This window comes from Narcine bancroftii, chromosome 3 (genome assembly GCF_036971445.1).
Source record: "Narcine bancroftii isolate sNarBan1 chromosome 3, sNarBan1.hap1, whole genome shotgun sequence".
NCBI classification, from domain to species: Eukaryota; Metazoa; Chordata; class Chondrichthyes; order Torpediniformes; family Narcinidae; genus Narcine; species Narcine bancroftii.
In genome coordinates, this window is record NC_091471.1 from 357,529,128 (window position 1) to 357,544,388 (window position 15,261).

The 15,261-nt window shown below is 38.7% G+C and overlaps 1 protein-coding gene across 11 annotated transcripts in view; it reads right to left on the minus strand.

The window, feature by feature from the left end:
• Nucleotides 1–15,261, minus strand: part of LOC138759488 (dynein axonemal heavy chain 17-like) — a 192,057-nt gene that overhangs the window by 129,675 nt on the left and 47,121 nt on the right. For all 11 annotated transcript variants that reach the window (XM_069929995.1, XM_069929994.1, XM_069929996.1 and 8 more), the window contains 7 exons: nt 12,548–12,688; nt 10,727–10,909; nt 8,790–9,044; nt 7,870–8,039; nt 1,901–2,123; nt 928–1,044; nt 26–112 (listed from right to left, as the gene is read on the minus strand). In XM_069929995.1, the coding sequence (XP_069786096.1) occupies nt 26–112; nt 928–1,044; nt 1,901–2,123; nt 7,870–8,039; nt 8,790–9,044; nt 10,727–10,909; nt 12,548–12,688 (1,176 nt within the window). The remainder of the gene's footprint in view (nt 1–25; nt 113–927; nt 1,045–1,900; nt 2,124–7,869; nt 8,040–8,789; nt 9,045–10,726; nt 10,910–12,547; nt 12,689–15,261) is intronic.

A 15,261-nucleotide genomic window follows, 5' to 3' on the forward strand; every position in this document is an offset into this window, starting at 1 on the left:
ATGACAAAAAAATGGAAGTTGTTACCTTATCTAAAGCCTTATACGGGGTTGGATTATCATAATTGAAAGGCGCCTTTAATTTAAATTTTTGTCTAAAACCATGCTGATTAATCTGGAAAACAAAAATAACAAAGAAATGGAACTTATTATTCAAGAAGATTCTACTCACATATTTTATCAGTCAACTCAGGCTTAAAATAAATCCCAAATCAAGATTTAAACATAAAAGTGTTCCCCTCATATTGGGCATATTAATATTGATATTAATATTTTATAATTTCAGCAAACAAAATGGCACACAGAACAATTAAATAAGAGCTTAATCAATCTGAATGTGAAATTCAGTAATGATTGATAACATTTAATTTGATTCGTACAACAGTGGGTGCAGAGTAGGGAAAATGCAAACAGTTAGGCTGCAGACTCTATACTCTAAATAAATAGCCTGCAACTATTTCTTCTAGTGCATTCTATTGTTTCTTGTGCTTCTATTTTATGTGACCTGTTGCCCACTTTCTTAATAATAAACTCCAGCATTTTTCCTACCAATAATTCACTCATAAAAGCCTGTGTGGGGTTTAATATATATAAGGAGCAAGGAAGGGACTTATTTGGAGATGTGAAGGAAGGGGGTAGGGATGTTTTGGCCTTTTTTTCCCATCTTTGCTAGAAAGATGTCTGGATCTAGGGGTGCACAAATAAATATACTTTGCACTTCTGTCATTTCAGTACTGAATGCCCAAGGTGAAAAGACAGCAAGACAAGGATAGGTCTTCACATTTTTCAGTATCCCAATTAAAATAAAAACAGGTATTTTGTTTGTCATGAATAAAATATTGGAAGGAACATCATTTTGATGACAGTAATTCAATTCAATAAACATTAGTTTGCTGATCGTGGCGAAATTACTTTTTAGGCAAGTCTTACCTCAAATCGCAAACATTTCCTTCTAATGACATTAACTTCATTGGCTTGTAAAGGTGACACAGCATGCTTACAAATAACAGTAATTTTCTTTGTATTGTTCCATTTTTCTGGAAGATCCTAAACACGAGGTAAAATAAATATATACTTTAAAAATATTTGGACATACAGCACGATGACAGGCCATTTCGGCCCACGTGTCTGGGCCGCACAATTTACACCCCATTAACCTACACCCCCGGAGAAAACCCACACAGACACGGGGAGGATGTGCAAACTCCTTTCAGACAGTGCAGGACACAAACCCTGGTCCAGTCCTGATCACTGGCACTGTAAAGGCATTGCACTCACCGCTACGCCAACTGTGGTAATTCTATTATCAAATAAAATATCATCAATATAATTCCCTTTGAAAATAACCTTGTGGTTTGAATGGAAAGCAGAGTTACATCAAATCAAAATCAGTGATTCACAGTGTTGTACAGCACAGAAACAGACCTTTTGGCCTATAATATCCTTGCCAATAATTGTACCTACTAATTCTATTTACTTTTGTTGTTTAGATGCATCTTAAAATGCTCTACCATCTCAGGGAGGCAGACTTTGAACTTGGGATACACTTTAAATGATCAAATCACTCAATGTATTTATTTTTAACTGGACTTGCATTTGACTAATAAGGGGAATATGAATCGCCTATACCCAAATGCCCTTGAGAAGCTGCAGATGAACCATCTTGAAAGCTGCAATCCTTCCAGTGCTTAGGGGAAGGGAGTTCCAGGATTTAAACATGGCAATGATGAAGGAATAGTAAAATATTACCAAATTAGAATTGGGGGCATCTTGAAGGGAAGTTTGCAAGTAGTTGCACTTTACTCCCTCACTTACGTTTGCACTTAGCACCGCTCCAATGATTCAGAAAACAGATCAGACTCCACATACAAGCTAACTCACAAATCAAAGGTTTACTTCTTACATGCAACTGGATGTGAACTTCCTCTGGCATTTCCACATTATAGGTCTTCAACAGTTCAATTGTTTGCTTCAAAGGTTCAAACATGTTGTCTGTAGTCACCTGTCTTTCTTTTACTTTATTTAGATAGCCCATAACTTGTATAAGGGCCTTCAAGTCCCCCTCTTTCACTGTTTTTGACAGTTCAGCATTTGTCTCCTTGATAAAAGCCTCCAAAGTATTCAAACTGGAAAACAAAAACCACAGGCTTGAATTATTTTCATTACCAAAATAGTATTCACCATATTATAAATTAACTAGCAAACTTTTTAAAAAAAAACAAGGGAAGTATAAAGATAATCTAATTCAGTAACAACTGGTTCTTTACGTGGAAAGTTAGAATTCAAAATTTACGTTCTTTAGATATTAAAACATACAATCAGTAGCCCAATTCGTCAAGTGATGAGAAATAATAAATAAAACCTCCTGGATCATCCAGGAACAATTCATTCTCTGTGGGAGTGTGACTGCATATTGGTTTCCTTTCTTTGAGTGCTTCATGAAGACCATAAATCAAAATGCCAGAAACGTCAATGTAACCATAATATTTAAACAGTAGATCTCACTTTTCTGATGGATTTTATCTCATGTTCCTAATGCCATGTCTCCATAAAAATACTTAACCTTACTTTTCCTTCCTCAGTAAATTTTATTATCATAGTCAACATTAAAAGGATACAACCCAGAATGAGATGTCTCTCCACTTATAATTTAAATACCCCCAAGTTATTTGAAATGCAAGTTCTATGTAAAATGTTGCACAAGGTCAGGAGAAAGAACAAAAGATTGCAAAGAAGTTTGAAGAAGAGTTAATCACTATCAACATAACTAAATCAAGTGGTTTTAATTGAAGGTTTATGCAAAATGTTTTGGACTTCTGAAATGCAGCCAGAGCGGAAAGCAGAAACTTTTATTAATCCTGATATTCAGATAGTAACAGAAAGATAAGCAAAAGAGCAGATAAAATGATGCACATCGTATTAAATGACCTTTAAGGACAAACTACATCAAGTCAAATAACACGTCTTCCAAAAAAAGGTAGTGCCAGGTCTCTCTGGGCAGAATCTCAAATTGCAAATTTATCTGCTCATTCCAAATATATATATCTATATATATATATGTATGTATGCAGAGAGAAACTCTTCCTTCTATCTATTTAAGGTGATACTGGTAAAAGAACTTATTCTAAATCTCAAAGTTTTCAAAATAGAAAAGCACATGGTTAGTGTGCTCTACTATACATGTAAGTAAGGACAATAAATTACTTTTTACTTGATCATCCCCTTGACACGCCGTAAATAACTTGAGAGGCTGAGACCGAAGTCACTGATATACAGGCTTTTATCCACAAAGGACAGGGGCTTCATCCTGTGCCGTGGCCCGAGCTTTCTGGGGAAGGGTCAACGCATTAGATGCTTTTTATCACGTCAAAGAGGGAGGGGGCACAGATACAGTCACAGAACAAGGCGTAACCAGATAATCAGGAATATAGCAGTTCAACACTTTCACCGCTTGTTTTTTTAAAAATTGTCCGGCAGGTAACGTGGGGCACAAACTCTTTCAGGTTAAGCTGGTCCGATGGCTCGATCTTCCATATTGACTGGCGGAGCGCTGGTTGTTGTGTTACTACCGAGGCCACTGTCTCATCCCAGACCTCTAGTGCTGCAGGGCGTGATGGCTCAGCTGGAGTGACTGGAGTGGGGGGAGGGTGCATCGGTATGTAATGAGTATCCTTGGAAGGAGGGAGGGGGTGCTGCTTGGTGGGTATACACCTTAAGGGCCCACATGTGCTCGAGGTCCCAGATGGAGACCATCCGGGTAGGCCACATACATGTATTGGGGGTTCACGTGGAGGAGATGAACTCTTTTGACTAAGGGATTGGTTTTATGGCCTCTCGCGTGTTTTTGTAGCAGGACCAGCCCTGGAGACATCAGCTAGGAGGTTAGTGTGATCCCCAACATAGACTTCCTGTGGAAGGAGTAAATTCTTTCATGAGGGGTAGCATTAGTGGCAGTACATAGTAGAGATCGAGTGATGTGGAGTGCCTCTGGAAGGACCTCCTGCCAGTGAGCGACAGGCAGTCCCTCGGACGTCAGGGCAAGGAGGTGGCCTTCCACATGGAGCCGTTCTCTACCTGACTGTTGCCCCAGGGGTTATAACTCGTGGTCCTGCTAGTGGCGATATTCCTGGCCAGCAGGAATTGGCGCAGATCATCGCTCATAAACAAGGACCCCCGGTTGCTGTGGATGTACGACAGGTACACGCACAGGGCCCCAAGGACTATGATGGGTGTCATGTCAGGGCAGAGGATGGCAAAGGGGAACTGCGAATACTCGTTGATAACCGTGAGGAAGTATATATTGCGGTTGGTGGAGGGAATGGGCCCTTGAAGTCCATGTTCAGGCATTCGAAGGAGCGTGTGGCTTTGATCAGGTGTACCCTGTCCGGTTGATAGAAGTGCAGCCTGCACTACGCACAGACCCTGAGTTCCTGGTTATGTCCCTGACATTCCCAGTGGAGTATGGCAGATTCTGAGATTTGATAAAGTGAAAAAAAATCTCAAAACACCAGGGTGGTGGAAGTCATTGTGGAGAACTTTGAGGCAATGTCCCAATTAATCTCACTGTCCTGTGCTCTCTCCACAGCCCTGAATCAGTCCCCACATTGGTCCCACTGCCATGCTCATCCCCACAGTCCAGTGTGCTCCCCACACTGATCCCACTGACTCACTCTCTGTTCACAGTTCTGTGTCAGTCCCCACACTGATCCCTACTTACAAATAAAAATTTTACTGGTATACTACAGTATCCCATATAGTTTAAGTATCTAATATGGTGTTCGCACAACGTCAACCTTTCATAACACTGCGCTCACGTGTGTGTGTGTGTGTGTGTGTGTGTTGTGTGTGTATTCAATGCCTCAGCCAATGAAGTTAAGCATAGAAAATGCCTTTTTCACAAAACTATCCTCAAGTCACCACTTCCAAGGAGCTAGAGACTTGTACCTTGAGATCTCTCTGCATATCCACGCTCCAAACATCACTGACATTTACTCTACATGTCCAATTGGATTTTTACCTCCCAAAGAGAAATTCCACCTAACATTTCAGTTGATTTACCCCCTACTGTATCCTTAGTCAACTTCCTTTGCTTTTTACTATCTATTACTTACTCTACTGGTTTTTGAGTCACTGGCAAATTTACTAATCACATGGTCTAAATTCTCCTCCAAGTCTATATATGTAGGACAAAAATCACTTGTTACAGAATTCCTCAGAAAGACAACCATCTACCACCACCCTCTACCTCGTATCACACAGTGAGTTTCTGCAACAACCACCATTTAACTCAGCAGCTGCAACCATGGTAGATGGTCTTTGAAAGGACCGGGTATTTTGCTGCTTCATCAATGGATCCTACAATAATGGGTGAAGCTGCAAGTGGGCTCACAGGGAATAAAAGAACCTGGATGGATCAACCTTCTTTTTTATACAAACAGGCCATGAAGATCCTGGACTACGGTCTTGCTTCAAGAAAGAAATGGTCATATCTCTCAGGAGCTACACGACTTGAGTGCAGTTTAATATTTGCATATTGGGGAAGACTGCACCAGCAAATCCTTGTGCTTCATCTGTTTGTTAATGTAGACAGGTTTCATTAGATGAAGTCTTCTCTCCCTTTGCATGCTGATATTAGTAGTAGTAATATTAGATATTAGTAATCATGCTTTAAGATTAAGGATAGGAAGCAGAGAATGATCAGGATTTCAACCTACAAATCCAAAGAAGTCCAAGCACAAATACAAGAAAATATTTGAGTTTGCAGATTACTTCTCACTGAGGAAAAAATGGAGTTTGAGTTGATCATTTAAATATCATCATTTTGGGGGCAGAGATATTAAAAGCTGGTTGAATTTGAGTAAATGGAACATAATTTTTCAAATGAAAAATAATCGCACTGAACACGACTTTCTGTATTGCCACAATATAATTTTGGGAATTTTATAAAAGGGGAAAAATGCGGATATTAACATCAATGCCAGGAGCAAAATTCCTCATGCTCCAGCTCCCATCCTATCTTGCCTCTCTATATATTGGCTATCTTTCCTATTTCTATAATTCCCACATTGAGACAACCGTTTTGCCTCCATCGATATAGCTTGATCTGCTGAGTTTATTTTTTGCTTCAGATTCCAGCATCTGCAGCTTTGCAACATAATTACAACACACATGGTAGAAATGAAGTGATAACAACAGAGCAAAACCATTTGTAAGAAACCATGTTTTAATCAATTCTATGAAACAGAGCCAGCCAAAACTTAGGAGTGCTCCAGCTTTACTCAAAATTTCAGGGTTACCTCCAAAAGTTACTGAAGATATTACTGGAAAATTATTGGGTTGGATTTTGCTGCCTAATGCAATTAAGTCCTGGACTTACATGCATGCATTTTCAAATGCAGAAATCCATCACTTAATGGCAGATTTAGAACAGCTAATCTGTCAGCTTACCCTGGAACTAGCTTGTACCAGCCTTTTCCTTCACTTTAGCTTACTTTCAAAATTATACGTGCTTTATCAACATCTTTAATTCTCATTAAATATTTTTTTAAATTACTTCAATATTAATCATTTTGAAATGTCTCTGACTGTAAATATATATATATATATATATATATATATATTCTTTGGCTTGGCTTCGCGGACGAAGATTTATGGAGGGGGTAAAAGTCCACGTCAGCTGCAGGCTCGTTTGTGGCTGACAAGTCCGAAGCGGGACAGGCAGACACGGTTGCAGCGGCTGCAGGGGAAAATTGGTTGGTTGGGGATGGGTGTTGGGTTTTTCTTCCTTTGCCTTTTGCCAGTGAGGTGGGCTCTGCGGTCTTCTTCAAAGGAGGTTGCTGCCCGCCAAACTGTGAGGCGCCAAGATGCACGGTTTGAGGCGATATCAGCCCACTGGCGGTGGTCAATGTGGCAGGCACCAAGAGATTTCTTTAGGCAGTCCTTGTACCTTTTCTTTGGTGCACCTCTGTCACGGTGGCCAGTGGAGAGCTCGCCCTATAACACGATCTTGGGAAGGCGATGGTCCTCCATTCTGGAGACGTGACCCACCCAGCGCAGCTGGATCTTCAGCAGCGTGGACTCGATGCTGTCGACCTCTGCCATCTCGAGTACTTCGACGTTAGGGATGAAAGCGCTCCAATGGATGTTGAGGATGGAGCGGAGACAACGCTGGTGGAAGCGTTCTAGGAGCCGTAGGTGATGCCGGTAGAGGATCCATGATTCGGAGCCGAACAGGAGTATATATAAACTATTAAAATCTCTCACAACCTTTCATATCAGTATAAATGAAGGCAGGACTTTTTAGCTGTTAAACCTTCCAAGACAGTTTCATGAATGGTCTTACTTCACAACTGGAGATGCTATTAATTTAATTTTTTTTAGACTTATAGCACTGTAATTCGGCCCTACAAGTCTGTGTTGCCCAATTTGCACCCCATTAACTTACACCCCATTACATCTTTGAAGGGTGGGAGGAAACCCGAGCACCCGGAGAAAACCCATGCAGAAACGAGGAGAACGTAAAAACTCCTTACAGATTCGAACCCCAATCCGGCCCCAAATGCTGGCACTGTAAAGGTGTTGCACTAAACCACTATGCCATCCCTGCTGATGCCATTGAAACCAAACCGCTGAAGTCTTAGATAGTGAAGATGAGGATGGTTTTGGAAGTTCCCAAGGAGCAAATCTTGGTGGGAGATCTAGGTCAGCAAGTTCTGCTTTGTTAAAAATTGTTAATGTTTTCTCATTGTTTACAGTGCCATAATTTGTACACATTTTTGTATGAAAATAAAATGTCAAGTTGCATATTAAAATGAAACATGCAATTAACATCATTGAACTATTTACAAAGTTAAATTTGATGCATGGTATTACCTGTTAGTTACGTGGTCAATAAGGTATTGTTTGATCGAAAGACTCCAGAGTTTTATGAGGTTTAGAAGAGCCTGTCTGAAAGGTCTGCAATCAATTTTAAACCAAGGGGCTATTAACTTTACACTATCAAACTTGAATACCTCTTCATATAATACTTCGTAGGAGTCAATCTGAAGAAAAAACAGTGAATACAAGTATCATAAACATCTTTCTTATAGATATCATGGATATTCCAAAATATAAATTAAATGCATTTATTAAACATAAATACTATATTTTAAATCCCTTATAATCACCAATTTTGGAGCAACTATTTCTATCAGGAAGCAGACTACTTACTACCTTGTGGGACTTCATTGTTTGTTTGATTGGAGAATTAACTATCACCCAAAATCCATAATCTCCTGGATTATTGGTCCTGATGGTATGCCAGTGGCATCATGGAGATAGAAAGTTCTGTTAGCTCTCCAATCATCAACAGTTCTCCCACCATTCATTCTCTGACAATTACTTTGTCAGGTTCTTCACCTGCCTTTCTGCTACTATATAGTACCAAACAACAACTAAGGCGGCAATGAGAAATGAGAAGGATAAAGGAGATTGTTTGCAAATTTCTTTTGATATTATTGATCTGATATTTGTGCTCATTAGATTCATCTTGTTAATCATTAATTCATATCAATTTACCTGTTTAAGAGGCTTTGCTATATAGAGCAATAGTTTTTGTCATTGTAACATTTTATCTTTCTATCTCATTTAAAGCATGTGTGCAGATTAGCATTTTACTCAGCATTTGGAAACACCAAAAAAGGAAGTTGACATTACTCCTCAACAACAATTTGGATCTGGTAGAAGTGGTGAAAACATTGCAGCGTCCACCCTTACATCTACATATTTAGAAAGACCTAACACAAAATGACCTGATCTTTGAACTGCTGAAGAGTAGGTGGAGTTGGAGGAACACCTCCTTCTCCATAGGATTCTATCTCCTCCTGCGTGAGCATACGCCCATATATGAGAAATTCTTCCAGAAATTCATTGCGATCATCCACCCACAAATATGAATAATCATCAAATGAGTCCTTGTACTCTTCAGCCAGCTTCATAATGTTTATCATCCGAGACATTACTTCTTCCCGCATGTCTGACAAATCTGTCATCTCTTCCAGATCTATCTATGGTCAAATAAAAAAAATACTTTGTTGTACTTCAGATAAAAAATTAATTGTTCTTATTCTATAAAACCCATAAATCCAAACCAAAGTAATACACATTGTGTTGCTTCAGAAATGTTTGTTAATATGTATCTATTAATTTTAACAAAAGAAAATCAAGAAAACTTGCAGTTCAGGTATTACAACATCCTCTATTTCAACTTGAAACAGAAACTGTTATGGTAAGTAGCAAACAAAAACTCAGATGAGCCATTATGAGCTCAAGCAATTTTCAACTCCGTCAACTAATTTTTCCATTCTAATTTTTAGTTCATTACCCAAGCGCTTTGAAAAATGCTACCCCTAAATGAGACTACAATAACTCAAATAATCTGGTTTCACTGAACAATGATGTGAAAAAAACTCTCAACTTCTATCTTTGTATTGTCTTTCAATTACAAAACAGCTTCATAAAATCCTGAGTATCAGAAGCTGGACATTTGACAGCTCACCATCTCTGCAACTTGATATGGACTTGCTTTTTCAATTTTTCTAGCTCTATGGAAGGTCATTAGTCTAAAATATAAAATGTTGTTCCTCTCAGATGCTGGTTGACAGCTTGACTATTTCTAGCATATTTTGTTTTATTTCAGTTTGCTCAGATATTCAAATTGCCCATATACTCAAATACAGGTACTCCCCGACTTGTGACCTGCACATAGGACTGGTTTTTTTAAAATATATTTTTAAAATATATAAAATTTACACAGTTTATGTTGTATTTGACAAACTATAACAGGGATACAGGACATGTCAGAGCCAAAACATGCATAGTTATTTTGCTAGTCGGTGTTTCAGGGTACATAGGTTGGGCACGACCATCTTGATTCCTGTGCGCATGTGCGGTGGGTTTGCACATTGGAGTTCACTTGGTACACGTGTGAGAATTAAGGGTGCGAATTCAATTATCATCAGGGCATTTAACTCTCCTACATGTGCCAACTGAACTCCAATACGCAAACCCACCGCGCATGTGCCACCCAAAGACTCACGCATGCGCACAGGAATCAAGATGTTCGTGCCTAGCCTATGGACCCCAAGATGCCGACTAACAAAGTTAGTACAAAGATTTTGGCTTTTACATGTCCTGTATCTCTGTAATAGTTTGCTAAATACAACATTTGATTAAAAAGTTTGCTTTAAGACTTTGGTATTCCACACACGTGGGCAAAATTCCAACTTGTGTCCATTTCGAGATTCGACCAATCCTTCGGTCCCAATTATGGGTGCAAGTCAGGGAGCACCTGTACTTGCTTTTGGATAAGCTGTGCCATATTGTATTGATCAGTAAGCTAACTATAGTTTTATTAAAAGGGAATGGAGGAATGATTAATGATTAAAATTTATGTCCTTTATTTCTATTAAAATTGGAGGAAATGTATATTCAAATTTAATTCTGGCAAAACAAAATCACAAAAGATTCTGTTTATTGTGCACTTTTTTCTATTTTTACCCAGCTGGAGCATTATTTGAAAAAAATCTTAACTTTTAAAATTTTAATTGTTTTATATTTCTGTCAATTTAACATTTTCAGAAATGTAGCTTTCTTTACATTACAGGAAGCTCGATAATTAACATTATCTTTCAGTAATCTTAAGTTTACACATGAAAGTGCATGAATGTACAGTATTTTATGGTCTCACCTGATACTTCTTCCGGAAACTATGTTTTGCTAAACGTGGGACAAGTCCTACGAGTTTATAGACATCATTCATCAAATTTTCTATGAGCATATGGAATTCACTGCCTATTCCTATAGTTGGCCGAAAATCAATATCAGACTCTGTGAGCTCAAGGCGTACTTCAAATAGTGGCGTAATATGAGCCTATGGATTCAAAACATAAGTAATTTAGTTTTCAAAGCTGAGTACCAGCAATTGTTAAATATATTGGAAGGAATATAGCCATTATTGGTCATCCAATGAAAACTTAATTTCTTTTTAATGCTCCTTCATGAATTTAAAGACCACCTCAAAAATCCCCACTTCCTAACTGGATTCCATTTTTTTAAAATTATCAATTCCTCTCCCTCCGATCTTGAATAATATTACATATACAATTTACAATGTGCAAAGATTTCTCTAAAATTTTGAGAACCTTGAGAAATCACAGATATTGCATCCTCAGTCTCTGAAGCCACCTTCTCTCAAACCTTCAGATACAAGCCAGGAAGTTTTTTTTTAAAGAGTTAAGCTCCATCTATTAGACCTTTTATCTAAGCTTGGCTTTAATTTTCTTCCTTCTGGTTTGTTTCCCCAGTAGTTTTTGAATGTCTTTGATGCCCTCTATAATATAGATGATACAAAATACTTAATTAAAAAAAAAATGTAAGCATATAGCATGGTAACAGGCCCTTTCGGCCCACGCCAACCAATTACACCCAATTAATCTACAACCCCCGAACATTTCGAATGGTGTGAGGAAACTAGAGACCCCAGGAAAAATCCATGCAGACACAGGGAGAATGTAGAGACTCCTTACAGTCACCGCGGGATTCGAACCCTGGTCCCGAATACTGGTCTGGTGTGGGGACACCAATACTTTTCTGGCTGACTGTAAGTACTGGAAGAAGCGCTTAGGCAATTTCTGCTGGGAGCGAATCTGTGCCTTGCAGCAGGCAAAAAAGAAATTTCATTTAATACGACATTGCTTTATTACTATGATAATAAATTGAATCTTAAATACCATCGAATGTAAAGCCCTGAAAAAGGTAATGGACACTGCCTAGGACATCACAGGCAAACCCATTCCCACCATCGAGAACATCTGCGGGGAATGCTTTCATTGGAGAGCAGCAGCATCCAGCACACGCTTGGTTCTTGCTGCTACCATCAGGAAAGAGCTATTGGTGCCACAAATCTCACACCACCAGGTTGGGAACAGCTGCTACCCGTCAACCATCAGACTCAACAACAAACTCAATCAGAGACTAATTTACGGGCTCTTAATTTTGCAATTTTTTTTTGCTCACAGTTGTTTACATTTCTTTATTTTCTGCCTCGCCCACAGGAAAAAGAATCTCAGGGTTTTGTGATGTCATGTATGCACTGACAATAAATCTGAAATCTGACGCCTTAACAGCGTTGCGCGGATTTTTAAAAAATCCTGTTTTTGACTGTCATTTCCTTATTCCCCATCATCATGTTCCACTAAACCAACAGATAATTATATAGAATTTGTACGTATCTGCGGTGAACATGCTCACACCATGCATGTAAATCATACCACCTCCAAATCCTCACTCAAGTGACCATATCTTGGACAAGGATCATGAAACCCATACATTTGAATATTGGGCATCCAACTCAGTTTTGTCATATCCAATTGCACTAATATTACTCAAAAGGGGAAAACCATTCTAAAGGTAACTTTCCTGTTCTTCAATGTTTCTGTATTCGGTGTGAAACGATTTCATGTTACATTTATAAAAGCTTATCTGTAGTTCATTTCTGAGTACTACAAACCTCACTTTCCATGTTGCTGAGAAGAAATTGTAGAGATTGGTGGACCACTGCATAGAAGCCTTTTATAACCATTCCATCTACATAATTCACGTATTTCTCCCAGCTTGATTTTTCTTCTGCCTTAAAAAGAATTCTGTTTTCCTGTACTCAAGAAAAAAAAACATTTATATATTACAATTACTCATCCATGATGATGTTTATGAAGAACTATGTGCTGGAGAAGAGTAGTTTTCTGTCATCCTTGGAATTCCATGGCCAAACTCATAATCTTGCATTTGAAATTGAACGGAAAAAAATTCATTCTGCAATGACCTAAGCCTTTGGTTTGCAATTTGCCTCCTTTTTTTTCCAAATTGCAATCAGACTTTCTGAAATGTTGTAAATAAAACATTAAAAGTAGCAGATGAATGCTATTTGATCACTCAAGCCTGCTCTGCCATTCTGTAAGATAGTGGCTGATTTTTTAACTTGTGCAATTTCCTGCACTAAATACATGTCCCTTAATATTTAAAAATATATCAATATCTGTAGAATATTATTCAGCAATTGAACTTGCTGAGTAATTTCAAATATTAATCACCTGCTAAGTGAAGAAAAATTTCTTCTCAACCCTATTCAAAATGGTTAGCACTTACTTGATTCTGTCAATAAATTTCTTGGTACCTCTGCAAGTAGAAATATCAAATCTGCACTAACTTGTCAGGACTTTTATTCAAGACAGCATTGGGCTAGTCTGGCTTTCTCTCTCCTCATACAACAAGCCAGGAATCAATCTGGAGATTCCATTCCACTCCTTGCAAGTGTATTTTTCCAAAGGTAAGGAAGCAAGGTCTGTTTACAATAATCCAGATGCAAATTAACCAGAACTTTATACATTTCTAGCAAAGAAAGTTCTACTCATTTATCCAATTTTACCTTGTGGCACATTTACATCTGGGCTAAATTTTAGAAAAATTAGAAAGGTGGCTTCATTCAAACACATTCATTCCAAGCCTTGGAAAAACATGGAAAAACACTCGAGCACTTTTAACTCAGAGATGAGATCACTACAAACCCATGCATTCACTTCATGTATTTCTTTGACTAATTTTCTGCTCCTCTCCTGTACAATCATATACTTTATATCATGTGGTGACCAGCATTTACCTATAGTTTAACCAATGTTTCATAAAGTTGCAACAAGACTAACCCACTCTAATATTTTATGCCCCTGGCTAATGAAAGCAACCATCCTGTATGCATTTTTCACCACCATCTCTACTTGTGCTGCCATTTTCAAAATGTTTGCAATTTATTCCTCAATAATCCCAGTGTCCTACCAGTCGTGGCCTTAGACCCACTCTCACAAATGTATTACCTCACAGTAATCAGGATTAAACTTGATCTCCCATTGCCCTTCCCATTTACCAGGCAATTATATCATTCTGTCTTCTACCATCCTCATTATCAACACACACCGTCATCAATCTGCAAACTTACTAATCATACCTACTAAATTCATTGATCATTACAGAAGCAAAAAGAGAAGTCATTATTAATGGTGACTGAAGCTAATCTCAGCCTAATAAGTATATGAAATACAGGTCATAATCAATCTGGTTCAATTTAACATGGTCAACAAGGAGAAGAATCACAAAGCACTCTGGAATGAAGGAGACTATGGAAATTTATAAAATTAAAAACTACGTATCAGGTGGATCATTACATTTTTTTAGCCAGGACAGGGAAAAGGTGTAAGAGAAAAGATTTAAAGGGAATCTGAGAGTCAAGTTTTTACACACAGGGTGGTTGGCATATGGAATGAGCCACCAGAGGAAGGAGTAGAGGTGGATGTTATTACAAAATTCAGAAGACATTTGGACAGGCACAAGGATAAGAAAGATTTAGAGGGATGAGGACAAATTACAGGCAAGAGATTTCCTTAGGAAGAGCTCGTGATGCTGCGTTCAGGACTGGAGACAAGATGGCACTAAGATCTCCCGTGCAATCAGAAGTCAAAGCATGGATATGCACAGAAGACAGTATTGACAGCTGTGTGACACCGGCAACACGAGGCTCATGTGGCAAGGGATCAAAACTCTAACCTTGTGAGTCGAAGAAAATGATACCTCCTTTCTGGACAGGCTGAATATCTTCTACGCACAGTTTCAACAAGAGGAACAGGCAGATGCTGAAGAAAACCGCATGTCCCTGAGATGAATCGGCCCCATGCACCGCGGCAGCTGAGGTGAGGAGAACCCTATCCAAGGTGAACCCACGTAAGGTAGTACTGAAGGACTGTGAAGTCCAACTGGCGGAGGTCCTTGCGTACATGTATCGTTTCTACTTCTAAGAAGTATTTAAAAGAGCTTCAGTCACCATTAATAATGACTTCTCTTTTTGCTTCTGTAATGATCAATGAATTTAGTAGGTATGATTAGTAAGTTTGCAGATTGATGACGGTGTGTGTTGATAATGAGGATGGTAGAAGACAGAATGATATAATTGCCTGGTAAATGGGAAGGGCAATGGGAGATCAAGTTTAATCCTGATTACTGTGAGGTAATACATTTGTGAGGGTGGGTCTAAGGCCACGACTGGTAGGACACTGGGATTATCCATATGTGTATTTGCATGTTTTTGCACTCAGGACTGGAGCAGGTTGTTTTGTCAGGTTGTACTTGAACTTGATTTGATTAGCATGGATGATTTGGGGCAGATGGCCTGTTTCTGTG